We start from the raw sequence: 26,729 nt of genomic DNA, 5'->3' as shown, positions 1-26,729 counted from the left end.
GAAGAATTAACTTATCTAAATCTACAACTACATATATGAAGTCCAGCAGACGAGCTTCATCCAGCCGTGGTTGGGGGGGTTCCTCAAATGGCCACTAGAAACTGGTTTCAGAAGGGAATGAAATCCAACATGTTAAGAAGTTTGACTTCACACATTTTTTTTTACTGTGTTTATTGCGTCATGATCTATTCATTCCCAGCATTTAGAACCTATGGCTGAAGTCAGAGATTATCCGTCCCGTGCAAATTCCCAATTTCTTCACAGTCAATTTTGATTCTCTTCAAAGCTGACTAATGACGGGATTACCAGAAAGTGAAAGTCTGGTGAGTTCTGCTGACTGGAGTTCCCACTAAAACAGCCTTGGCCTATCAGGTACCTCAGACCAGCTGAACCCTGACTTGGTTCTCTGGGTTAGGGCTTTCGTCCATTCCTATAGGGACGCTGACACCCACCCAGCCAACCATTGAGGTTCCAAGGTCCAAAACCCATTGTTCCTTCTGTTTTCAAATAAACAAAAAACATCTCAAATTTACTTGAAAACACACAGTAAAAGCTTGTGTTTATAGGGAATTGCGACTTTTTGAAACCTGCAGTGGCTCTCAGTGGAACTTCAACATTTGTTTCTTAGTAGTTTATGTCAAATCCTGGAAGACAAAATGGGGGCTTGGTTTTTATGCTATTTCCCTTTTGAATCAATACAACAAATAAAATCACATTTTTTTCTGTAATGATAAGGATCTTAGTGTTTCAGGTTTAAAATATTTATCACAACAGAGGATCATATACCTAAGCCTTAGTCACGTGCACCTGTATGGGTGCACGTGACTAAGGGGCTGTTGTATGGCGCTCTTATGCCACATTAGTTTTAGAATGCTTGAGATAAAGGGAATAAAGGTGCTTTTAAAGAACAAATCTGAGAAAGTAAAATCACGTAGTGAGTTTAAAGAGAAGGTTCTATTTGTGTATTCACCGCACCATAGAAAGCCATCAGAAGCACAGATTCCAACAGAGAATCGACAGTGAAAGAAGGAACCTGCACGTAATTTTAATACCAAAATTTTATATGCACCAATGGTAAGAGAGAAGTAACTTTTGTCATTTCCGGAGGGACGCACCTTTAGAAGGCCATTGAGGAGCAGGCCAATGGAAGGGTATCCAAGGACCAAGGAGATTCATAGATGAGGAAGGTCGACATCTCACGTAGCAATGGACAGCAGCTGGGCTGGATTTGATGCTTTGCACTTGAAATCAGCGGTTCTCAAATAGGTGGACAACAAAGCACAGCCTACTGAAATATCAATTGGCAAAGGAGTGTCTGGATACTGCAAAGGAAGAACAATTTGAGATCCATGAGGGATCGTAGGTTTTGTATTTTAGCTGGGCTGAACCTCATGCATTTAGAGGCGGAGTACAACAAGTCTCTAAATGGAGATGCTTGTAGTCGAGTGTCATCTGCTTGAAAGCAGGGCAGATTGAGGATTGGCTTGCGGACACAAAATTTAACCCTTGGAACTGAAGCTAGAGAGCGTCAGTGATATTGTTTCTACGGCCAGGGATAAAATTTGCTCGTTTTGTGAAGTTATTTAAACACTAAACCATGTCAACCGATGACGCATTAAACTATTTATCACGGCACTTCTTGAAACAACCTTTGTAATAATCTCCACGGCTGAATTCTCTCAGAACACCATGATCTGTTAATGGACCATTAAAGCTGATCATACATCCTAAATTTCTGGTGGCCGGACATTCTTAAACACTCTTAATAAATTCCCCCCAAAACCAACGGAGGAGGCAGCCTAAGAAAACAAGTGGAGGGAGACCGAAGACCCGAATCAGTCAGAACGAAACACCACTCCAAACGTCGAAAAGGAGAGACCAGAAACGCAAGACAAAGAAACATCCAGGAAAAGGAACATGGAGGTCTGGGACTGAACTACTTATAACGAGAAAACAAGATGAACGGATGACCGTGGGGAATAATGCACATAGCAAAATTCAGGTGGCCCAACAGGGACAAAATCTCTTTTTACACATCCACAGATTGAAAAAACGATGCACGAATGCGAGGGACTTCATAGTGGAAGAGAGGCTAACATCACTGAACCAGAGATCCATGGCAGAAAACAAATCCAGACGGCTGGAGGACCATACGTCTTTCTTGGATAAAGCGGAAACCCAGATTCGAAACTGAGCCGCGACCACAGAGATGCAAAAGACCGGGGATAAAGGAGGAAAATCGACCACCAAGAAATCATCAATAATATGCTAAACAGAGGGGAGCCCATAGGATTACACAAAGTCTGGCACAGGGCTTCTGACAAATGTAGTCGAAAACATGAGGACTGTTACTACAGCCGAAAGGTAAACTGATAAATAACACTTTGAGCGCCACCTAACGCCAAGAAGACGCCACTAGGAGGTAAGGAGAGGCAGAACAGTGAGAATTTCTGCGATATCCGCCTTCCCTAGCCATGCATTGCGTCCGGAGGAATTAATCATGGAGATTGCATGGTCAGCCGAAGTGCAAAAAAAACAAACAAAAAAAAAACAGAAGGATCACAAGGAATTAGGCTGCTGAATCCCAGAATGGATGAACTGCGAGGCGCCGACATGTCTAATATAAGTCCAAACCTCAATACTTCCGAGAGACCACCCTTAGCGCTGACTCGAAAACCAGGCCCTGTAAAGAGCCCATCACATACCCCTCACAAACCAGCCAGAAACCCCTAAACCAACCAGAGAGAGATATCTGATAGGTTGAGAAGACGGGGCCGCGTACAAAGCTGATTCATTCACAAGGGTGGCTGATGTTAGTTCCCCGAAGGCTAGGGCTGGACTCTCTGGGGAACACAGAGCAGGGTGGCTGTCCACACACCAGCTGGCCCCAAGGGAGGAAGGGTGGAGCAGAACGAGACGCCAAGCATGCGGTTGTGACGACACGAGGATCGCTGTTTCCGGACCAAGCGAAATAAAAAGAGAAAAGGAGCCACAGATCGTCCACAGTTGAGACAACTATCGAATGTACACAGCAGCTTTAACAGAAAAGAAACAAAACAGAGAGCCACAATAACAGAGCCAGCATCGAATGATGGCCAAGATTCATATCCGGCTCCTAAATAACACAGCCACAGGGAAATACGCCAAAAGCCACAACTGACAAGGACCACAGAATGGCGAGGACTCAGATGCAGAGTTCTTGGAAAACTTTTATTCCTGAGAACCTGAGATAGGGTTTGGTAAACATCTACACATGATAATCAGGCACAGGACAGAGGGAGACACAGACCATAAATACATATGAGGAGGGACAGCACAGGTGGGAACGATCAGGGATGATTAGGACTACAGCTGTGGGGAAAACAGACATGAACAGGAAAGGGAGGAACTTTCAAAAGAAAACAGGAAGCGACACACGAGGACACAAATGTCAGACAGGAACTTGACGAAACATGACAACAACAAATTCAGCTGGCATGAGAAACCTGTCCAGGCAAGGACCTCCAGCCCTCACAACCCCACAATCCCCGAAACAATACCCGGACGAAGCAGAGCCACACAGCAGAAACCGAACCAGGTGCACATCATTACATTCACGAAAAAGAACTGCAATTCCCAGGGTCCTTGAGGGTTGAGCAGAGAACCAGGAAGAGCCTCTGAAAAACCTCAACACAGAAAAAACACAGGAGGAGGACAGCAAGGCACGCTCACTATAGGGGTTCCGGTGATCACGGCATTCAAGAAGGCCCGAACGAGCTCCGCTGACAACCCAAACACTGCAGGACACCCACCCCGCAGATGCACGCCGGAGACGTGACTGCAGCGGCCTCGAAAGACGCGCCGGGAGCTGCGACACTGCCTGCTGAACAGCTGCAAAAGGAGGGGCAGACGCCGGGAAGACGGACGCCCCCACATCAGAAGAAGGGGGACCAACGAGTCCGAAAAAGAACGGGGGGAAGACATTTAAATAATAAGACATCGCGGAAATGGAAGAAGAGGATTGGACCGCCCTAGACTTAAGTAGGACGCTGAACAGGTGAGTTGATTAGACGGAACCGCCCACAGGGAGGAGCAACCAGGTAAACGCACTGCTCGAGTTGCCTGCCCGAAATACTCCCAGGATCGTTCACTTCATTGCAACAGTTAAATATTAAACTCCAAATAACATAGGCATGTAGGAGACTAACATCTAACATAAAAGGGATCCATCCGATTGGTCAACAATGTAAAGGTGTCCACCTGATTGGTCAAATGCATAAATATATTTATTTAATTCATTAAATATTTCAAGCTGCCATAAGATTTATTTAGCACATTTAAGGTAACCATTTGTTGCCATTTTTGCCTTCTTTTGCGATATGCATATTGAACAGCTTGATATCGCGATAACGATAAATTTGCTATTTATTGTGCAGGCCTAATTAGAAATCTTATAAGATAGATATTGATCACTATCCACAATCCAACAGGTAAACCCAGATATCCTTTAGCCATTAGGGTTTGAAACTTTGGGAATGCTTCCTAAGAAACCTCATGGTTTACCATCAAGCCATTCCGTTGGTAGGCAAACAGATATCTGCCGTGTCTGCTCAGCGGCTGTTGTCATATTTACACTGATGAAGGGGTTCTAGCAGCAGCAGAGCTTGGGAGTTTGTTCAAGCTGTAGCCGGTGAGCTATCACTCCCATCTGTCTGACACAAGCAGGTGCATGCTGAGCCACTCAAACTCTCAGCAAACTCAGCTCACACTTCCCTTTTCCCATCATCGTTAGGTTGACAGTAAAAAAAAAAAACACTTCTACACAAATAAAATAAACACATAAATATGCTTGGAATGCTGCTGAAGAGTATCTAGAAGTAAAGTAAACTTAACTGTGGTTTAAAACTTTACTTACATAAAAAAGCCAAACCCAATCCAGGCCAAAAAGATGGCTTAGACTTGGCTGCTGCCAAAGAGTGCATGAGTTGGATAAATATCAAGATTTTTTGGGATTTGTTAGGTATATACTGAAAAATATAGCCAATGGGTTGAAAACAATGCAATTAAGAATTTAATTAAATTTATTCTTTCGATTAAGAGATCATTTTTCACAATATCTGTTGAATTTACTGTGACCTTGACTTGTAAATGAAGTGATATTATAGTTTAAGACCCTTCATTTGAAAATAAACTAGAGTTTTTTTGTCTTCAACACTGTTCTTTTTTTTTAAACATTTAAAAAAAATGGAAAAGGACATTTTATGGTTTTATGGTTTTTGGAGAAGCATTTAACTCAAAATAGGAACTTTAGCCAAGTTTTGGCTGCTTGCTTGGTCAAAGAAGATGGTCAAATCACCACCGCTATACAAGTGTTTGTGCTGACATACATGAGTTATGATGACTAATGAATGTATAAAAGAACTGGACTGAGTCACTGGCTTCATTTATTTGATTTTAATCGAATGTAAAATGAAAGAGGGATGTAAATAAAAATCTATTCCAAGTACTATAGGGGATTCTGCAAAGTTAAGCAGCTGTCTGGGTGGCAAAGATTTATGAACCAGATTTAACAATAGTTTTTCCCCTCACACCAAACCCCCTGTGTTGCGCTCAATTTCAAGTCACCTGTCAATCAAATTAGATAAAAGCCTCTGTTAAATGTAAATGCATTAATGTACTAAACTTAGTAAAAAAAAAAGACCAGGGATAAATCAATCCACTTAATAATGAATCATTATCTTAGCAGTTCCTAGTACTGCGCTTTTCTGGACTGAGAGGTCTGAGGTCTTTCCAGGTATCTGTTGTAGCCACTCCTCCAGCTTGGGGGTTACTGCCCCGAGTGCTCCAATTACCACAGGCACCACTGTCACCTTCACTTTCCATGTTTCTCCAGTTCTTCTCTGAGTCCCTGGTATTTCTCCAGTTTCTCATGTTCCTTTTCCTGATGGGCCTATCGCCTGGCACTGCCACATCCACCACAACGGCTTCCCTCTGTTCTTTATCCACCACTACAATGTCTGGTTGGTTCGCCATTACCATCAGTCTGTATACATGTATATAAATAAATACATACATACATACATACATACATACATACATACATACATACATACATACATACATACATACATACATACATACATACATATATATACATACATACATACATATATACATACATACATATATATATATATATATATATATATATATATATATATATATATATATATATATATATATATATATATATATATATATCCATCCATCTTCCTCCGCTTATCCGGGACCGGATATTTTTTTTTTTTTTAAAGGGGTTCTTCATTGTGATGCTAAAATAATCAACTGCTTCAGTTTAGAAGCAGCTGGCTGCAGAGCACTAGTTTCACACACTCTGGGTGACGTGTGTGAATTGACGAATCGGCTCGTGGCTGTGGTGTATGGAAGCGATTGTGTAGCATAATTAAAAATAAAAGTCAAAACCAGAAATGCTTTTTCATTTTCAAAATGAAGCTGCATTTTTTGACTCAAAATTAAAATGAAAAAGCAATCCCCCAAAATGCTTTTTCTTTTTCTTCTTCAACACCGCTTATTCTCTCACTTAATTAAAATGATAATGAAAATGGTATTTGACATTTCATTTTCAAAAAGTTCTCTGGTAAATGTGTAGCAAAATTCATTTAGAAATGTCTAATTTGACAATTAAAATGGATTAACAGAAATGCTTTTTTAAGTTTCAAAATGAAGCTGCATCAAATGACTCAAAATCAAAATGAAAAAGCAATACTTCAAAATGCTTTTTTATTTTATACTTAAAAACCTCTTATTCCATGTCAGAAATAAAATGAAAATGCAAAGAGGGAATTGCATTTTCATTTTAACATCCACCCTGCAAATAGTGTCGCATATCTCAATTTGACTTAGCATTTCCAGAGTGGAGGCGGGGCAATGACATCAGTGCTATCTCCGTGTGTCCGGCTGCTAAGAGACACATGCTAGGAGCAGTGGAGCTTTGTGTTAGCGGCAGAGAAGAGGTGATGATTGTACACAGCTTCTCAGGACTATGTAGCAGCATTTCCGCCTTCTGCTGTCCCCCCTTTAAACACACCGTGGTTCGTCGAAACCCCTCCCCTCCGAAGCTTTTTTTCCTCGGACCGGCACGACCTGAAGCTCCCGATCGGCGAAGGCGGAAGTGCTGCTACGATCTGAGAAATAATATGAATTTGTGTTTCCAGTGGTGTCCAGAACAAAATAAAGGCTGATGTAATTTCTACATATTTACATCCAAGATCCTTATTGCCCGTTTGGAGTTTTAAGTACCTCCACGGCTAATGTTTTTAGCACATACTAGCCTAATGCTAACCCGTCTTTCGGGTCCTCCTTGCAGCGAAGAAAAAAGCACTGACCGCACGGATTTAAAAAAAACATGAGCAAGCGTTTTTTTCAATAGAAATGAAAAAGCATTTTGGAGGATTGCTTTTTCAATATAATTTTGAGTCAAAAAATGCAGCTTCATTTTGAAAATGAAAAAGCATTTCTGGTTTTGACTTTTATTTTTAATTATGCTACAGAACCGCTTCCATAGGAGGTGTGAATCCCCCCAGCCCAACTGTCTGTTGTGGTGCAACTGTCCAGCTGCGGTTGATGGTAATAAACACACGGTGTAACATCTATGACTCAAAGGGGCGAATAATGAATGAGATAAAATAAGATTCAGTCCAAAAAAAATTGTTCATTATTTAATCATTAAAGCTTAATGTGTTTAATACTGAATAACCCAATACTCTGTAAGAGACACTTTTCTGCATGTTGTTCAGCAGTTTTCTTTTACAGGTAATAACAGGGGACACATGCGGTGCCCCAGACAATAACAAAATTATCTTAGTTTAATGTCATTCTGCATGTGTTCTATCCGAAAAAAATGCGCTAACGTAAGCTGACCCATTTACCTCTCTCTTCTCGCGGCATTTGTCTGTGAAAATGGCAGCAGCAAGCATCTGTCTCTTCTCTTCTTCATCCTTTCGTGGATTTTCATGAAAATCAAGGGAAATTTCTACACTCTGATTTGTTGCATATTTCATCAGGAAATAGATAAATGAAAAAACTTTTACTTCAGAAAGTGTTAGAGTGTTTCAACTACAGCGAAAAAAATCTATCCACAACACATTTGTGGACTATAATACTTTTTTTTTTTACTTAATGATAATAACTAATGACAACTAATGAAATGAATAAAAACTGATGATCATAGTTTAACTAGTTTTTTACCCAGTGACACTTTTACCCTAAGTGTCACTGGGTAAGTTTAATATTTCTCTTTTAAACATTTTCATACATTTTTCTGTCTTTACTTTTATTTTTAAAGCATTTTGGTTTTTAAATAAAAAAAATTTATATGTGATATTCTTTAGGGCATGTTTAAGTGCTTCAACTAAGAGACACAAGGGTGTTTACAGGCTCGCTAATGCAGCATTTTAAAAAGTTTTAGAAAAAGCATTGGTTGGTCAAAAATGCCTAAGGGGAAACTGAGAACCCTGACAGATTTCAAAGCAAAATAACATTTCATTTTTATTTAACGGAGATTTGTGTAACAGTTATTCTTCATGTTTCAAAGAACGTTCTACAGCAACCAAAGTAAGAACAATTAAAGTAAATGTCAAAATAAACCAAAAGTCTCCAAGCCAAACAAAAGTGCAGAGTTGCAAACCAGATATTCAATTCACCTTAACTAAGTAACTGTTTCTGAATCGCTTAGTAATGGTTTTTGATCATGCACTGGACGAGTAACCAATGACAACAAACTCACCTGTGACTATCCAGGGATACTGCAAGTTTACATAATCACGCAACACCAGAAGGCCAGTCCTTGTTCATCCTTTAATTAAAGCACCAGCTCTCTGGTGGTCCTTTGAGATTCACAGAATGCTGACATTTGTATTTAAATTCTACAAATTATTCCTTTGTTAAGCTGGTGAGCTTAAAGAAACAAATGATTGCTTCATTTTGTTGGTCATAAATGATTGAAAGCACTGGTTTTGTTGGGGGGTGAGTGCTGTTGCTGTGATGCATTTTAACCTCTCTTCAGTTCTTTCTTCCACCACTGTCTCCAAAGGATCAGGCTCAGCACCTACCAGTGATGGTCCTTTTTAACTGCCAAGAGTGTTGGGTACCCAAACGCCCAGCTGACCTCCCAACAAAACAGAAAACTGACCTGACCACCAAAGAAAGACTCACAAATCAGTTGCAGAAATATTTTTTGCAGATGTGAAATGATGCCAGTCGGTTTAGAAAGTCCACCCTGTTCAAGAGTTCATGTTCCCCAGCCTGTTGTCAACCCTCATCATAAAGACTTTTTTTTACATTTCTTCAGTTTCCACTCTTTAATACATTTTGGACAAGGACAGAAATGTGTGTGCCAAGAACCCAAAACCTGCTTCCTTTTGGATTTTTGGTGTAAATTTAGAGCTGTTACAACAAGAGCATCTTTTTAAAGGATGAAGCTCATATGGTCTGCAATATCAAACAAAACAAAACCCGACCCCATTTCCCAGAACGTATTCGAAAAAAACTCACCAAGAACCTGATTCTTTATCCAATTATGTCTTTTTAGAAAGAGAAGAGGAGACAGGATTGACACAGTGCATAAATTAAAAGTGATCATTCTCCAAGCAACAGAGAAGACCATTCAACCTACAGCACAGGTGACCACAAAACAAATTAAGCATCTTCTTTGTTGTAGAAAGCGCATTAAGAATGACTGATTTCACTCTGTCGAGGGAAAATCTGGAGGAGCTCGGGAAAACCTCAGCTAAGACAAGATGAGACATAGAAACAGCGGCGGAGAATGTCTGAGTAGAACATTAACTTCCCTCTATTTTTGGCCCGAGTTTCTGGACTTGCAGGATTTGCATCTCCGCATCCCACTCCGCATCCCATAGTGACATGCAAATTATCCAGTGAATGACCACAGGACCAAAAGGAAACCCCCATAACTGAAAGGAGCAGGGCCGAAAGCCTTTTGTTTTAAGTGAGGCGTTATGCACAGAAGAAAAGATCCGGAAGAACAAGCAAGAGTCGCAGAGTGAAATATTTTTGTGATTCCGAAAAAGTAAAAACAGCTGTTCTTTAGATGTGCCTCATGGAATTGTTTCACTATTTTACTCTGCTCTGGGAGAATATTTTTTTTGCCCCTTTAGGATGCCACGACCAAGAGTCTTCTGACATGTCATCTCATTCTGACCTCCATCATTAGCAACCTCCGCTCCCGTGTCTTTCTGAGCAGCCTCCATTTCTTTGACACACCTCTTGTGTGAAGAAGCCACAAACTTTAAAAGTTTTCCCAGCCTGTGATCCAGCAGTGCTCTGGCGTGCATTTTATAGCCGCACAAACCATTAAAATAACCATTAAAATAACCCCTACGCTTCTTGATCCTTTAACAAAGGTGTACTCACCAAGCGACGGCTCCACACTTGCACCGACTTGTTTGTTCACATTGACCATGTTGTCCTCCGTTTCTCCTGGAGTGTGGTGTTTAAATCCACGTTTTAACTTCCTAACCATCAGGTCTAAAATGTGGGAGTTGCGCGCCGCGTGCTGTAGTGTGAGAACGGTGTTGTTGGTGCAAGGTAAGGCCGCTGTTGCTGCTGTTATCTTATTGATTTTCCTAATCTGGGCAAATGTGGGTGGGGAGGTTAAACAGTAACCAGGCTCATATGGACACCAATCTATACAGCGGCTGTAACTATGGCAACATGATGACAGAAACTCAAATAGACATAAAGTTATGATGGCTTTTCCTTCTATTTCTCTGTATCATCACCAAAAGCTAATTTTGTGGATGCTAATGAGGGAAGAGGAGTTTGTCCAAATAAAGAGGGAAGAAAGAGAGCAGGAGGGTGAGACGTGGATGAGGAGTGGAGAATGTACTGAAGGTGGCAGCAAACACATGATGGGTGACGTCATCAAATATGTTTTGTATGATGGAAAAAACTCTTTTAGCTTTCATGGGTTCAAGCCTAATTCAATGTAATTTAAACTAGTATATTGTAGGGATTTCTGCAGGAATGAACTGCATGGCCACATCAGCATTCAACCTTTAAATATATTTCACATTTTTGGGCCTAAAATAAGACAACATTTTGCAAAGTGAGCAACCAAGAAAGTGTTTAAATGTGCTTCTATGTTTCCAGCTTGTGCTCATAAGAGCGGTTGGGTGCCCACAGACACTTTTAGGTTTCAAACCATAAAAGCTGTCTAAGTGCACTGTTTTATGGCAGAGAAAGTCTCTGAAGAGTAAATTGTGGGATGTAATGAGGTGAAATGCAGGGCAGAGAATTTCCTGCAGCGGCGGTGAACAAACATAACTTGTCAGCAGTAAATTGCTTATATGGATCCTGAGCATCGTCAGTAATTTATGGCTTAATTAATAGTCAGTCAGACAAACAGAAAACCATATTTCAGCAGGAAGGTGTTTACTGCAACGATCCCAAACAATTCATTTAAAAGGATAATCAATGATCTATCCAAGGTTAAATTGGATGTTTTATAAATTTTTCAAGTGCTTATATTGAGAAACTGTTTTTCTTTAAATCACAAATTCAGACAATGGATCAGTAAATAAAATAATTGTCAGAAAATCTTAAATGTTTGATAAAATGAAGTAATTTAGATAATTTTAGTTAAAATAATTTAGATAAATAGTCCATCTGGAAATTAAAGGTGTATTCACAGCAGCCTAAAATGTTTCAGAGTTTGTTTCCCACAATATTACAAACCAGGTGAACAGCCATGAAAACACTCATGCAAACTCTTAAAGTCTCGCTCCAATCCTCTTTTCTGCTATTTTCATTTTCAATCTGTTCCATGTCATCTTTTAATTTAATGATATTACTTCACTTGCTACAGAAATTGATAAATTGATTCAAAAATCTTTCCTAATTTAGCATAATTTTGCACGTTTTTAACTTTTGATACTTGACGAAATTTTGCTATGAAAATTCCTGAAACAGTGTTGTGTCTACTTTACTGATATAGTATTATGTTTTATTCATATGAATGACTTTTATAAGTAACATAATCTGCATATATATCAATTCATCTTTGTCATGTGCTTTATCGATACCTTATGATTCTTAATTCTGTCTGATGAAAGCTAGGAACCGGATATTGATAAATCATGTAATAAAATGGTTACAGTATAACGGGGTGGGATTATATAAATTCGCTTCCTCCCACTCCCTTTCAAGCAATATTTATTAATATGTCAAATTATCCTAAGTTTGATTAGTTACTGTATGAATGTATAACTGATGATTATATTGCTTTTGTGTATTATTTCTACTTAATTGCTTGAAATAAACCATTTCAAATCAAAAAATCAAATCAAACTGTTCCCAGTCATCTTTTAATTGTGATCATGATTTTTTTTTTAGCCAAAATCAAAAAACCTGTGCCGTTTTCTAGGACATGATTTCTGCAGAGCAGCTGGGATTCATCGGAAATTTGCTTCTGAGATAAGGGCATGACTGTTGACGTGGAGTAAACCTGCCCTGACTTCCCATCATCCATCTGTTTACACTCTCTCCTGCTAGCTTGCAGCCCCTCACAACCCGAACCCAACATCAAAAATGGTGAGCAATATTGTAGCTGTCCATTCGTACAGTTTTGAGCCCAACACCAGCTCAGTTCAGACAAGGAAAACAAAGATGTATATGGATCTATTTGTCTTCAAATAGATGCATCAGAAGGGAGCGAAGCAGGGAGGTTGTGGCCCATCCATGGTATTTCCTACGTGACAAAAAACAATATTTTTGGTCTGCTACTGATTCACAACAATTTGAATAAAAAATAATTAAAATGCAATTTTAAGCTTCTTTTTCCATGTCTTCCATCATCAGAAAAAGACCACAAGAACATGTTAAAAACACCAAAACACAATTTTTATTCACAAAAACTAATCTAAAAAGGTGATGTAGGTCTGCTTCCAAACTGATTTGGTACTGTTTATTTTCACTTTCACTTTACAGTTCACATCAACCTGGTGTGAATATGAACCAGTCCTAATCTGAACAAGTCCTAATGTTAATTGCCATCTACCAAGCTACAGTAGAATTAGGGGAGTAAACAGCTGTGGAAATTACTCTGAGAGCCACGAGGCTCAGTTAAACCTCAAACAGGAAGGAAAAATTGTGTCTTCTTGATATTTGGGCAACAAACCTAATAGGGAAAACAAAATGTACAGAAGTGTTTAGTATGAAATGCATTAAGCAAAAAAGGAAGTTCAGGGAAGCTTAAGAGACAAATTCCCATGGTTTGATGAACTTCATAAGATGCTGTTTTTCCCGTGAACATAACAGAAACCATCAGTCCTAAAGAAGAGGCTGCATCATGTCATGTTGCAATGTTACAAACAATTTCAGGATTATTTTCAAAAATGTCATTACTCTGCCACTGAGACTTCTGACCAGTAGGTGCAGTGATCATCACACACTTGCTTCTGTTTACAAGTTTTACTTCACTTGCAAAAAGTACAATGAGTGAAGAAAAGGAGAGACCAAAGCAACAAAACAAGAGACTGATCATGGCGGCTGCACGTGTTATAAATACACTCCAAGAATGTCAATTTGTTAGAGAACTGTCAACACTGTGATTAAAGTGAGTCAATATAATTCTGTTTTTGTGGTAATTACTGAGATCTTAACTGAGATATTTCCACCAAAAAGCAAATGTATAGATCTTCATTAAAAATCTTTGGAGTTTGAAGTTTGTTTAATACTATACTAACTATTTTTCATTGTTTATCCCAATCAGTTAGGGGGTGGGAGGTGTCAAAGGGATGGGGGGTTGCGTGTTGGTCTGGGGAGGGGGCTCTATTTTAATTTTTGTGCTTGTTTTTTTTATTATTTATTTTGTTTTGTTTTAATGTAAAGCACTTTGTGTTATGCCTTTTTTTATGAAAAGTGCTAAAAAGGTTGATTTGATTTGATTTGATTTGTGTTCTTTGGTCATAAATTTCAATGACTCAGACAAAATCAAGCAAACAAACTGTAAAATATCTCCTGAAGGCTTTAAAGGGAAATGTGCTTTTCTGCTTATTAGATTTTAAAATTTGTATGGTTTGCATTATTTACAATGTTTCAGTCAAGCTCTTCCGCTTTTTTGGCTTCCTACCAAGCTTGCATTTTGCCATACCAATGAATCAAAATGACAGTGGTTTTGTCTGAAATCCTTCCCTTCTCACTACATAGTGGACTATCTAGTGCGTTCGCCATTTTGTAGTGCTTTCAGTATCTACAGTTGTTACATGGGGGAATGAGGGAAGCACCCAGGTGCAGAGAGGAGGAGGCAGGAGTTCAAGGTGAACAAGGACTTCAATTACTTAAACAAACTAAAATCCAAAAACCACTGCAATGCAGGAAAAGCCAAACTAAGAAACTCGAAACAGCAGAAACAGCACACAGGTTGAAACAATGAGAGCAGAGGTGGACCAAAAGTAAAACTCGAAACAACAAGCTCGGTCACTCACAGAGAGCTCGGAGAAAAAAGGCTGCTCCTCCACATCGAGAGGAGCCAGCTGAGGTGTTTCGGGCAACTAGACCGGATGTCTGTTGCTCCCGTGATCCGGTCCTGGAAAAGCAGAAAAAAATCGATAGATGGATTTTTTTTTTAAATGTGTCTTTAATGTATGCATAAAAATAAAAGTTTGTAATAAGGAACATATCCAGTTCATGCCAAACCATCGGTAATTGAAATAGTTCCTGACCTGGCTACTAACTGTGCGTGGGGCAATCCCCCAACTTCTGTGTCCAAATCTAAAGCCAATATGGGAAAACCAAGTCTTGGAGTTCCTCAGAAAACCACCAGAAGCTGGAGTCCAAAGGGAGCAATTCCCAATTGAATCATATGTTACAAAATCTGATTTTACACCAAAAATAAACATTCGTATTGTGGAATGCCCCTTTTTTAAAATTTTACTGGTTTATTTTGACTTCAGACAACTGTGTGCAGGGGAAGAGCAGGCAGTTAAATCATGCAATTTTACTTTATTAAAGCTTAAAGGTATACATTATTGGCATGTGTGTTTTGGATTAGCAGGTAGAATAAAATTTTTCAACCCAGTCTCTCCATTTGCACAGAGCAGTGCTGCTTTTGTACGATGTGATTAAATCGATCTTCTAAAACGACACTTGACAGCAATAGCAATCAATTGTTTTTAAAAATGTTTGGTCAAAAACTTGTGTTACTTAGTGGACTAGTTGCAAACCAGCAGTGTTGCTTCCCTCCAGGTTTTTCCAAAGATATGCATGTTGGAGCATTTCCTGGCAGCACATCCCACACTGCTGCTGCCCGCCTGGTCCATCTGAGAAAGCAGAAACAATCGCTGTTATCCAGCAGCCGCAAAGTGATCATTACAGGACTGCTTAATTTATTTAGGAGTCATAAAGAACTTCCATCGGCCACAAAAGGGGTCCTGCAGCAGACACTTTAACACTCTAACACTAACGTTCTGTGTCTGCTCAGCCTGCTATGCCAAAACCTCAGGCCCAGATATTATTACTGCACTACATACTGGATGCAACAATTCTGGGTTTAAAGCTGAACCATATGTTACTGAATCATGGGGGAAATGAATCACTGCATCTATAGTGCAAACCAGTATTTTTACATTGAAAGTGTCAAATACTTATGTGAGAAGGATTGATTATTCATTGTTTTATTACATTATACCAGGTTTTGTATAGGCCAATTGAAATCCGTTGTTTGTTTGTTTTCATTTTTATTTGCTTATTAGCAAATAATTTGTTGTTGTTGTTTTGTAATACACATATCAAGGTTTGAACTGAACCACATGGAAAGTGAATAGCTGCATCTCTACATACCAGGTCTTACATCAGTGCCTGTTAATTACAGAAAGTTATCAGACACAACATGCAGGCAAACAGTCATGTTTATGAAGACTTTTTCTGCTCTGTTTCTTAGAAAGGAAATACTGTAAACAGAACAGGGCTAGAAAGACATCTCTTTGATGTTCCATAAAGGTTTAAGAATAAAAAATAAAATAATATTCATTAAAAGAATTGTACAAAGAAAAAAGTAGCTATGTGGCCTAAATAACCATTAGACAACATGGTGCATGATTTCAAAGTCCCATTTGCACGAGACTTGTCTTAAAACACCAAAATTAAAAACCAAACAAAGCATAAATTTGAAAAAAACAAGTAAACCAAAACGTGAAAAAATCAAACACAAAAAATCCCCAAACAAGGCAGAACAAACAGCTGTTACACAGAATCACCAACTGCAGACAAATTGTAAACCAGAGTTTAAAATTGGATAGATAACTGTCAAATGTGTCCTTGTTTGACTGATGGGGAAAAAACAAACACAAACTTAAGCTGTGATTAAACCCTCCTTAACCCACCAACTTTTGCCTTTTTGCCCGTTTTAAATAAAATACTTCTAAAGTAATGATTATTAAATCCCCTGTTTTTAATGACTGCTTGTTTGTTGTTTTAATACCTTTACCTATAATATTTTGTTAAAATAAAAATATTGACCTTACAAAGTGCTCAATCATTTTGGAAATGAACAGTAAAACATCAACAGTCAAAAGACTAAACATGCCGTACCTGAGTGTAGTGAGAATACACAGATCCACTGCATCTGTCTGGGTAAGTTCATGGATGCCTCTCAGTGTGCTAGGACCACAGAGGTCAACGATAGACTTGTACCTGTCACAGCCACCATACACAGAACCAGTCATCAGCAGAGAGACTACATATACGCATTTATGTTTTTCTAAAAATACCTTCCTGAAGTTATTGACAAGTTTTGGCTCAGATATTTCACCGCCTTTCTCGGGCCGATATCACAGAGGCACCTTGAAGCCAAGGGAATGCCGGAAAGCACCCAGCCAGGAGACAGAGGAGGAGCCTTCAACTTCCAAAAACAAGAAAGCTACAATTACTGCTTTTTTGCACCATGAGTGTGGGAAGGGCAGAGGAATGATCAGACCTGTGAGATGTACAAAGTGATGCGCGTCAAAAGAAAAGTCCAGGATCCTACTTGTCACGTCTCTGATCCACACATAGTGAAGCCCACCCTCATTGTAAAGACAGAGCCGTGTAAATCTCTGTGTGAAGTCATACCGGTTCATGGCGTTTTAAAGGTTGGGGACTGCTGACATAAAAAACATAAATATTTAGTGGAAGCGCTGCGGGGTTCAGTTTTCATCTTTGGGGAAAGGTGAGGACTCTTGTGTTGGGATGTGATAAATGTGTTAGACCTCCGAGACTCTCAAGTCAGCTGACACTCCTTCAAACCAAAAATAACATGATGTCTGGAACAACCTGTTCTGAGTTTCTCTGTACAAAAACATGAGCATGTCATGTAAAAAAAAAAAAAGTTGCGGAGGAGTCTTTTACAGCAAAATTCTAATGATGGAAGACATATATAAAGAAAATTAAGCTTGAAATTGCATTTCTGAGTATTTCTTTAATCAAATTCTTAAGTATCAGGGGCAGACAAACAAATGATGTTTGAAAAAGATTGTGTTTGTGATGTAAAAAAAAAAAAAAAACACTGGGCGGGCCACAAGCTCTCTGCTCTGCTCCATTCTGATGCATCTTCTTGTAGACGACTTGATTCATGTACGTCTTTGTTTTCCTCGTCTGAGCTGGAATCTGACTCAAAACTGGAACAACTGGATTGCTCCATTGTTGTTGCACAGTTACTGTTAGATTTAGCTCAGCAATGAGTGACAGGAAGCAGTGGGGCTACTTCAAGCCAACAGTCCCGCCCACAACTCAGAGACGAATTTATTCCTGCCGCTCCGCAGAAACTATGCCCTAAAAAACGACTCAGATTTTTTTCGATTTTGCCTAAAACGGCTTAATCATAGTTGGGAACACTTTAACAATAGATTAAAGGATGATTGGAGTGAGACTAATGTTTAAATCCTTTCCAGTTTTGACAGGCATCAATCAGTTGCTGCAGTAAACTAACAGGACACAGGTGAGTTGCATACAGGAACTTCAATCATTTTTGGTTTAATTTAATGGTTTTACCTACAATTTGATGATTATTTTATCCAGTGGATGTATCATCATTACTCATAGAGGTAAAGAATCTATAAGCTCCAAATACTTGGAAATATTGAAAACTCTTCAGATCTGGGAATCCAATTCGGTGAAAATCAATGAAGATTACAATAACTTGTTTTTTTTCTCTGCTGTTTCTTTTTAAAAACCTGATGAAACTATATAAAAATTATTCAACTGAGAAAATGATCACACTTTTTTTTACAGAAGAGCAGTACCTTAATTAGTTTTTTTTATCATTTTAGATTGTGTCTTGAAAAAGATATTATCAAGCATGAACTGGGGGGGGCCTCATTTATTAAATTTGCGTCAGAAGTGGCGTACGGATGAAACATAGGACGTGTGTACGCACAGAAATATTCGGATTTATAAAACCGTGCGCACGCACATCCTACGGATTTTTCCCTTAATAAATCACAACCAATTCTAAATGCAGCGCAGCTTTTGCGGCTTCATGACACGCCCATAGTTGCCCATAAATAGTTCGTGAAACGCCCACAAGATAATATTCATTGATTGCGAAATCATGGGAAGCACAGAGAGGAAATCAAAAAAACGTATCTTCACTCAATGTGAAGTAGAAGTTATCGTTGGCGAGGTGAAAAAGAGGAGAAAAGTGTTGTTTGGAGGGCACAGTGTGGGCATTACTAATGCCAAAAAGGCACGTGAGCGGCAAACGGTGGCAGACGCCGTAAATGCTGTAGCCTCACAACCTCGGACCGTGGCCGAAATAAAAAAGAAATGGTCGGACATCAAAGTCGAGGCAAAAAAACGTCTAGCGCTCCATCCGAATCATGGGACGAAGCTATTATGTCTTTTAACACGTCTGGCATTACCCGGCTAAGGGTCGGCTGAGATATTCCTGACCTGTCAGCCAATTCCCTCTGAAAATTGCCAGTCGCCAGGAATCTTATACTGTTGTTAGGAGTTGAAGTGGGACTGGCACGGCGTGGTTCCTCCGAGTGCTCCTCTGTAACGCCAGGCCCAAAAGCCCGCAGAGGTCCAACAGGACGGCTCGAGGAAGTCGGAACCGGCTCATAAGCCAGTCGTCCTCGTTTGCCAGCAAGTCTTCTTGCTGTCTAAAGATGCGTTCACTCCGAATTCTTCCATTTGCCACATCTTCTAAGAGCGCAAGATCAACCTTTGTGCGTCATTACGCATTGTGATGGGGCATTTTATTTCCATCCATTTAATTGCATCTGACAAGGAACAGATGTCGGTAATAATCAACGTGGAAATGGGAAAGTGTTCAGCTCAAATGTAATTTCTTGTTGCTTTCTGAATGGTCGAGACATACGACATGCATTGTTTTATCAAAAATAAAACAAACTAAAGGCATATGCATGAATACCATAATTCCATAGCTTATGAAGAAATGTTTTACTATGAAAACAGCTTTCCCCAGTGGACACTTAATCCATCCACCCATCCATCCGTCTATCTATCTATCTATCTATCTATCTATCTATCTATCTATCTATCTATCTATCTATCTATCTATCTATCTATCTATCTATCTATCTATCTATCTATCTATCTATCTATCTATCTATCTATCTATCTATCTATCTATCTATCTATCTATCTATCTATCTATCTATCTATCTATCTATCTATAGTCTGCTGGTAATAAAAGCATGCATTGGCACCTCTGTGCTGGCAAGAGAGAGAAATGGGCGGACTCTGGCAATGTTTTTAAGATTATGAAATACTGTTTTTGTTATATTTTTAATTTGTGGTATGAAATTAATCTCAGAGTCAAAAATAACGCCCACACACTGAGAAGTTTTGTAATTTTTTTTAAATTTAGACAAAACTATCTCTCTCTTCAGAGCCGATCACTAAAACCTCTGTTTTGTCCTGGTTGAGCTGTAAGAAGTTCTTGGCCATCCATGACTTAATTTCTAAAATACATTTTAGGAGTTTTTGACCGACTCTTCGTCATTAGGAGACAAAGCGATGTAAAGTTGAGTGTCATCAGCGTAGCTGTGAAAACAAACGCCATGCCTACTGATGAGACGTCCCCAAGTGGCAGCATGTATAGATTAAAAAGTATTGGGCCTAAAATTGAACCTTGGGGGACCCCACAATTGATTTCAAAAATATTTGAGGAGCATGTATCCAGACTTACATAAAATATTTGATCTGTGAGATAGGAATAAAACCACTTCATAACGCTACAGAGATGCCCAAACCTCTCAGCCTGTTGAGTAAAATACTGTGATCTACTGTGTCAAATGCAGCAGTCAGATCCAGTAGTACCAGGACTGAAAGTTTCTGAGTCTAGGTTGCGTCTAACGTCATTTACTATTTTGACAAGGGCCGTCTCTGTGGTGTGGTTTGTCCTAAAACCAGACTGATATTTTTCAAGAATGTTATTTCTATTTAAAAATTCATTAAATTGGATTAAGACAGTTTGATTCAATCATTTTACTTAAAAATGGTAAGTTGGATACTGGACGATAATTGTTATAGTTGTTTGGATCTAAATTACTCTTCTTCAGAAGAGGCCTCACCACTGCCGTTTTAAAGGCAGCAGGGAAGACACCCGTCTGAAGAGAGCAATTTACTATATTTTAAAGCTCAGACTCAAAAAAGTCATAAAATGTTTTCAACAACGATGTGGGGATTGGGTCTAAAAGGCAGGTGGTTGGCTTTAACTGGGAGAGAACTCGGATCCTGACAACCCCTGTCAATTCTTTGACGCTCTCATGTCTGTTATTGTATGTAAAACCCTAAACAAAAATGAAGAACTGCAACACAAAGAAAAGGTCTGGCTTTGATCTGACTAAGGAGCTGCACTCACAATTCACACACATTCTCAGTCTTTCAGAGTCAGTCTAGTGAGTCTATCATGTCTATAGTAATTTTGTGTTTAGTAATTTTCTTTCTATAAAACACAATTTCTCAGCTATTTCAATTTACAATGTGTTATATCTAATATCTAATATAACACATTTTGAATGAATCCCCAACAGTGTCACCAGCAAAGCACCCCCACACCATCACATCTCCTCCTCCATGCTTCACGGTGGGAACCAGGCATGTAGAGTCTATTCGTTCACCTTTTCTGCGTCGCACAAAGACACAGTGGTTGGAACCAAAAATCTCAAATTTAGACTCATCAGACCAAAGCACAGACTTCCACTTCCGTCTAATGTCCATTCCTTGTGTTCTTTAGCCCAAACAAGTCTCTTCTGCTTGTTGCCTTTCTTTAGCAGTGGTTTCCTAGCAGATATTCTACCATGAAGGCCTGATTCACAGTCTCCTTTTAACAGTTGTTGTAGAGATGTGTCTGCTGCTAGAACTCTGTGTGCCGTTGACCTGCTCTCTAATCTGAGCTGCTGTTAACCTGCCATTTCTGAGGTTAGTGACTCAGATGAACTTATCCTCCGCAGCAGAGGTGACTCTGGGTCTTCCTTTCCTGGGGTGGTCCACATGTGAGCCAGTTTCTTGGTGGCGCTTGATGGTCTTTGTGACTGCACTTGAGGACACTTTCAAAGTTTTCCCAATTTTTCCGACTGACTGGCCTTCATTTCTTAAAGTAATGATGGGCACTCCTATTTCTGTACTTGGCTGCTTTTTTCTTGCCATAATACAAAGTCTAATAGTCTATTCAGTAGGACTTTGTGCTGTGTATCCACCTGACTTCTGCACAACACAACTGATGGTCCCATCTCATTTATAAGGCAAGAAATCACACTTATTAAACCTGACAGGGCACACCTGTGAAGTGAAAAACATTTCAGGTGACTACCTCTTGAAGCTCATCAAGAATACCAAGAGTGTGCAAAGCAGTCATCCAAGTAAAAGGTGGCTACTATGAAGAACCTAAAATATGACATTTTTCTGTTGTTTCACACTTTTTTGTTATGTATATAGTTCCACATTTGTTAATTCACTGTTTTGATGTCTTCAGTGTGACTCTACAATTTTCATATTCTCGAAAATAAAGAAAACTCTTTGAATGAGAAGGGGTCCAAACTTTTGGTATGTACTGTATAAATGTGTAATATGTTTGTAAAGTTTAAATAAACGTTTGTTAAATTGTTTAAAATAAAAGTGAATATTTAAGGGAAAATATGATTTGTTTGTATTGCTTTATTTGTACCTTTAATTTTCTTAGAAGTACGAAGAAAAAAAACACTTGACTTGTAAATGATCCTCCAGAACAGCAGGTGGCGATAGTTTCCTCTTTTATCCTCAAGGAAAAAAACGTGGTGGCTGTCCTGTGACGTCAGTGAAGTCACCGCCCACGTATGCCAATGCGGGCATCATGGCGGCGTTAGGTGTCATTGTGGACAGGTTGGTCTCTGTTTGGGTGAAGCCGAAGGTCCGCCGCAGCGTCCCCTGGTTGTTTTTACTCATCTCAATCGTGGGCTCAGTCCTGAAAGACCTGGAGCTTGTTCCTCAGACGTATTTCAGCAGCAGCAAAAACATTTTTAATGTGTAAGTACAGCATCTTGACTTAACCGACGGCACCCCGAACGTCAACTTTTCACAGCTTTAGTTTAAGTTAAATAAAAAAATAGAAAATCGAGAAAACTTTCATTATTGTTTCTCCTAACGGTTTATCAACACAGTGTAGAAAAGCCGGTCTGTGATTTTTCTTTTCTCTAGTCTATTTTCAAATGGCGGCACCTGCTGTTGAGAAGCAGCAGAAACAACTCTCAGAGAATGTTATTGCACCATTATTAACCAGTTATTTAATATATTTACGCGCAGGAAATTCAACAGTAAACAGTAACGGTTGACTAGACAGCGGAAGTCGGTGTTTGTGCGCATGTCAGCATCATCTTTTCAAAATAAAATGAAAATCGCCTTTGTCTAGAAAAATCTGAAATTTTCTTCTCTAGGTCTTATGCTAGTATTTTGTTTTATTTATTTCGATTACAAATATGTAGTTCTGTTAATATTGACCCATGATACCACAGATACACAGATAAATCTAAAGAGAAATCTCTTTAGGCTAATTAGGCAAAACAAAATTTTAACTGAACATTTTGACAGAAATCTGAGCTATGACAAAAACACACAATGCCCAAATCTCTCTGTTTTCTTTTTTTAAATGTTTATATCCTTATTAGTCTAGCACCTTCGTTCACTGTTGTTTGTTAAGAACCCTTGACTTACAGACATTCTAGCAGTATTGTTTCAGAATTCAGATAAATTTCCACTTTTCTCAGTTTAAATCTAAATTCTAGTGTGAGAAATAACATTTAGAAGGGAAAAAAAGAAATAAAAGACCTGTAATTACCTTTTTAGCTTCTACATGCATTTTCAAAGTGTATATTTAACTTAATTGCCACAATTAAACTGATACTATTTTATTGTTGTTTTTGAGTCTGGATATTATTTATATATATTGTTTATATATAATATATTATTTATACATATATATTCAGAAACGGAAAGAAAAGGTAGTTGCAGATCGTCAGTTTGTTGACAAGATCTTTCAGGAAAATGTGCATCATTTTGAATTCCTCCAATCAGGATCAAGCTGCATTCTGCACACCTTCAGTTCAGTGAGTCCTACTGGAAAAACGAGCCTCTTTGTTTTTTTCTGCTGCAAGCTCAGGTTTTAAGTCGTGGTTCCTTTTCTTAAGGTTCTTAAAGGCTGAACTCATTTCTCTCACGTTAAATGTCAGTTTATTTATGTCTTTCACGTGAACTCATTACAACACTGCGACTGTTTCCTGAATACGAAGCATTGGAATTGCACGACATTTCATGGATTCAGTTGTAATCGCTCCATCTTGTGTTTTTCTAAAGACTTTTCAACATTTCCGAGCTGGAAAAAAAATGTCAAAGTTGTGATGTAAAACAAGAAGTTGCGAGTTTCTTGTGTCAGATGCAAATTTGTTATCAGGTATTTATTGGTAATTCATGAATTCACTTCCCCACGGTTACAGGCCGCTTTTATTTTAAAGTAAAGCTGTGTGCATTCAGAACCCTGTTTCTGATCCATTAATGTCATATTTTCTGTTAACTAGGGATCTAAAGGATACAGACACATAAAAAATTGACATTCCACACTGAGAGTAACAGCAGTTTCGGTTAAAAATTACAAATACGAACCAACCTTTGTTGGTAAAGAAGTATCAAATCAAAAATAAATCGATTTCTGGTGAAATTTGTCAGCGTCACTTCATGTTGTGACTCTACCGTCTTTGCCTTGTTATGAACGTGTGATGCAAACAAAAAGACATCCAATCACAAGTTGGGTGAAGGTGAACCAAAGTGAAGGATGTGTGTTCTGTTCACTAATCAACATATGATAACCCTTTTCACAGCCCTTCATACCTGAATCAATCAATGAGACACTTTATTAACCACAAAATACCAAACAGTTTTAAAGACCCCAAATGTCAGGCTTTAATGTTTGAAGCTCTTATGTCAGATGTTTTGTTTTTGTTGCTTAAAATGAAAAGTGCCAGTTAGAAAAAAATAGTTTCTCTGTTAAAAAAAAACATTTTCATTTAAAGTTTTAATATCTAGATTGTATCTATTTGTGTAGAAGAACTGGACTGCATCGTATCTCCACAGAGCTGAATCTGTTGTGTATCGGCTGATAGACAGTGTATTGAGAAGGTGAGGGGGGGGGGGGGGGGGTGAACCCACACACCCCAGTGTTAACAGATGAGATGATGGCAGACGTGCTGATATGTAAATGCACGCGTGATGAATGTTAACAGTGAGTGTTCATGTCAACGCCTCGTTGCTCCTGCAGGTATTTTGTCAAAATCTCCTGGGGCTGGACGCTGCTGCTCCTGACCCCCTTCCTCCTCCTCTCCAACGCCTCCGTCAGCAGAAGCGTTTCCATCCTGGGCAGGCGGCTGCTCTCCCTGGCGGTGGCGACGGCTGTGTGGTATGTCTGCACCGAGTCTTTCTTCTACATCGAGGACGCGACTGGCTCGTGTTTTGAAAGCGGCGCCTCCAGCCTTTTGAAGAAGAGCTTCACGTCCAAGGCCAGCTGCAGGCGGGCGGGCTTCCACTGGCACGGGTACGACATTTCAGGACACTCTTTTATCCTGGCCTACTCCACGCTCCTCATCATGGAGGAGACGGCTCCCATGGCCCTGGTGAGGACAGCTCGTCTGTCTGCACTCCCCGGGACGGTCCTGGCTCTGCTGTATGTGGCCTTGAACCTGATCGTGGTCATGTGGGTGTGGATGTTTGCTTGCACCTCTGTTTACTTCCATGACACCTCACACAAGTTGCTAGGGACCATATGCGGGCTGCTGGGGTGGTTTCTGACTTACCGGGTTTGGTATTTGACGCCGTGCTCGCCCGGTCTGCCCCCCCAGCTCCAGTCAAAGGAACGGAAACCACACCCCTGAGGCCAAATCCACACTAACCTCCACGGACAGCTGCTAACCTCACAGTCCAAACAACAACACTAACCACGGCACATCGGGGTCCAGCGCCTGCCGGGATGCTAGAAGCTATTTCAGGTTTACCTCTCCTGTTTGTTCCTGAGGGACAGGCAGCTGTCCTCCCAGAACGACTTCCTGTAATAAAAGCCAGACCCCCCCACAGTCTGAAGGCGCACCGCCAAGACGAATCTGTTGGAAAGTTCGGTCCGTTCTAAAGCAGCTGATGGGGGCGGGGCCTGATTGGACTGAAGAGTTTCCTGATAGTTTCCAAAAATTAGATGAGTTTTTGTTTTAAATGATGGAACCGTGTTGTGATTAATAGAACACGCAAGTCACAGTTTAGCCCTTCATGACACTGATACTCAGTTCTATTAAGCTTACAGCATTAAAACAGCCGTTTAACTTGAATTAGTAGCTTTCCTCTTGGCCTTATTTGTCACATTCTTGCTACTTTTACTACCTTTGTCCATATCTGCTTATTTATTTACAGAAACATTACCAGAAGTGTTTGTGGATTCAAAACAAAACCTGTTGAAAAAAAGAAAAATGAAACCTCAGCTGTTGGTAAATGGCGTATACTTATATAGCGCCTTTCTTCCTACAAGGACAAAGCGCTTTACAGTCACAGACCCATTCACCCAGTCACACACACATTCACTCACACATTCACACACTGATGGCGGCTCCGCTGCCAAACACAGGCGCCCGCCTACCACCAGAGGCAAGGTGGGGTTCAGTGTCTTGCCCAAGGACACTTCGACTCATGGGCGTGCAAGGCGGGAATCGAACCTGCAATCTTATGATCATGGGACGACCGCCCTACCGCTGCACCACGGCCGCCCCGTGTTGATCTGCCCTGTTCAGATCAACAGCTTGCTGCCTTAGAAAGCTTTTAGGGGTAAAAGCTGTTTTTATACGCATGGGAGGGAACACATGACTGTCTTTACATCTACGTGTGGAGGTTATTTTTGCACTTATGTGTAAATCTTATTGTTTAAGATAAAATAAAAATTACCTTCAGAAAGAATCTTCAACTGCTGCAATGAAGTTTCAGCAGCTGCTGGTTTTTATCAAGACTCAACAGATTGTAAGGAGTATATATTATATTTTTAGAGCCTAATTTATTTTAGCCGTTGAATAATTAAAGAAGTCCGGCAAGATTTATGATTTCAGAGACGGAACAGTGAACAGCGTTGGGCTGAAGAAGCGATGAGCCTGCAGATTTTAACTTCTCTACTCTGTAGAAAAGTTTCTGTTTTTCCAGTTTGGGAACTA

At 39.6% G+C, this 26,729-nt stretch overlaps 2 protein-coding genes and 1 long non-coding RNA gene across 3 annotated transcripts in view; 1 reads left to right on the top strand and 2 right to left on the bottom strand.

Annotated features, from left to right (window-relative positions):
- hnf4a (hepatocyte nuclear factor 4, alpha) overlaps positions 1-10,620 on the bottom strand; it is a 35,447-nt gene extending 24,827 nt beyond the window's left edge. The window contains exon 1 of the mRNA XM_023956917.2: positions 10,432-10,620. Coding sequence (XP_023812685.1) covers positions 10,432-10,540 — 109 coding nt within the window. The 5' untranslated portion in view covers positions 10,541-10,620. The remainder of the gene's footprint in view (positions 1-10,431) is intronic.
- Positions 10,621-14,503: 3,883 nt separating this feature from the next.
- On the bottom strand, positions 14,504-16,920 carry LOC144993897 (uncharacterized). The gene is made up of 4 exons (XR_013657181.1): positions 16,788-16,920; positions 16,609-16,710; positions 15,243-15,338; positions 14,504-14,605 (listed from the first exon to the last, which is right to left on the bottom strand). It is a non-coding gene; the product is annotated as an uncharacterized LOC144993897 (long non-coding RNA).
- A 5,362-nt stretch (positions 16,921-22,282) lies between these two features.
- Positions 22,283-26,001, top strand: fitm2 (fat storage inducing transmembrane protein 2). The gene is made up of 2 exons (XM_023956921.1): positions 22,283-22,527; positions 24,809-26,001. The coding sequence occupies exons 1-2, from the start codon at positions 22,355-22,357 to the stop codon at positions 25,416-25,418; spliced, it is 783 nt and encodes a 260-aa protein (XP_023812689.1). The 5' UTR covers positions 22,283-22,354; the 3' UTR covers positions 25,419-26,001.
- The last annotated feature ends 728 nt before the right edge of the window (positions 26,002-26,729 follow it).

Source organism: Oryzias latipes, chromosome 7, assembly GCF_053564925.1.
Source record: "Oryzias latipes strain Hd-rR chromosome 7, Olatipes_Hd-rR_3.1".
Taxonomy (NCBI): domain Eukaryota; kingdom Metazoa; phylum Chordata; class Actinopteri; order Beloniformes; family Adrianichthyidae; genus Oryzias; species Oryzias latipes.
Note: the sequence above shows the minus strand (reverse complement) of the source record. Positions and strands in the feature narration are given on the sequence as shown.

What these genes read in the sequence shown, in the direction of transcription:
- fitm2 (XM_023956921.1), top strand. Translation starts at nt 22,355, where the DNA reads ATGGCGGCGTTAGGTGTCATTGTGGACAGGTTGGTCTCTGTTTGGGTG. An exon ending in AGCAAAAACATTTTTAATGT is followed by an intron (nt 22,528 to 24,808) that starts GTAAGTACAGCA and finishes TTGCTCCTGCAG; the next exon opens with GTATTTTGTCAAAATCTCCT.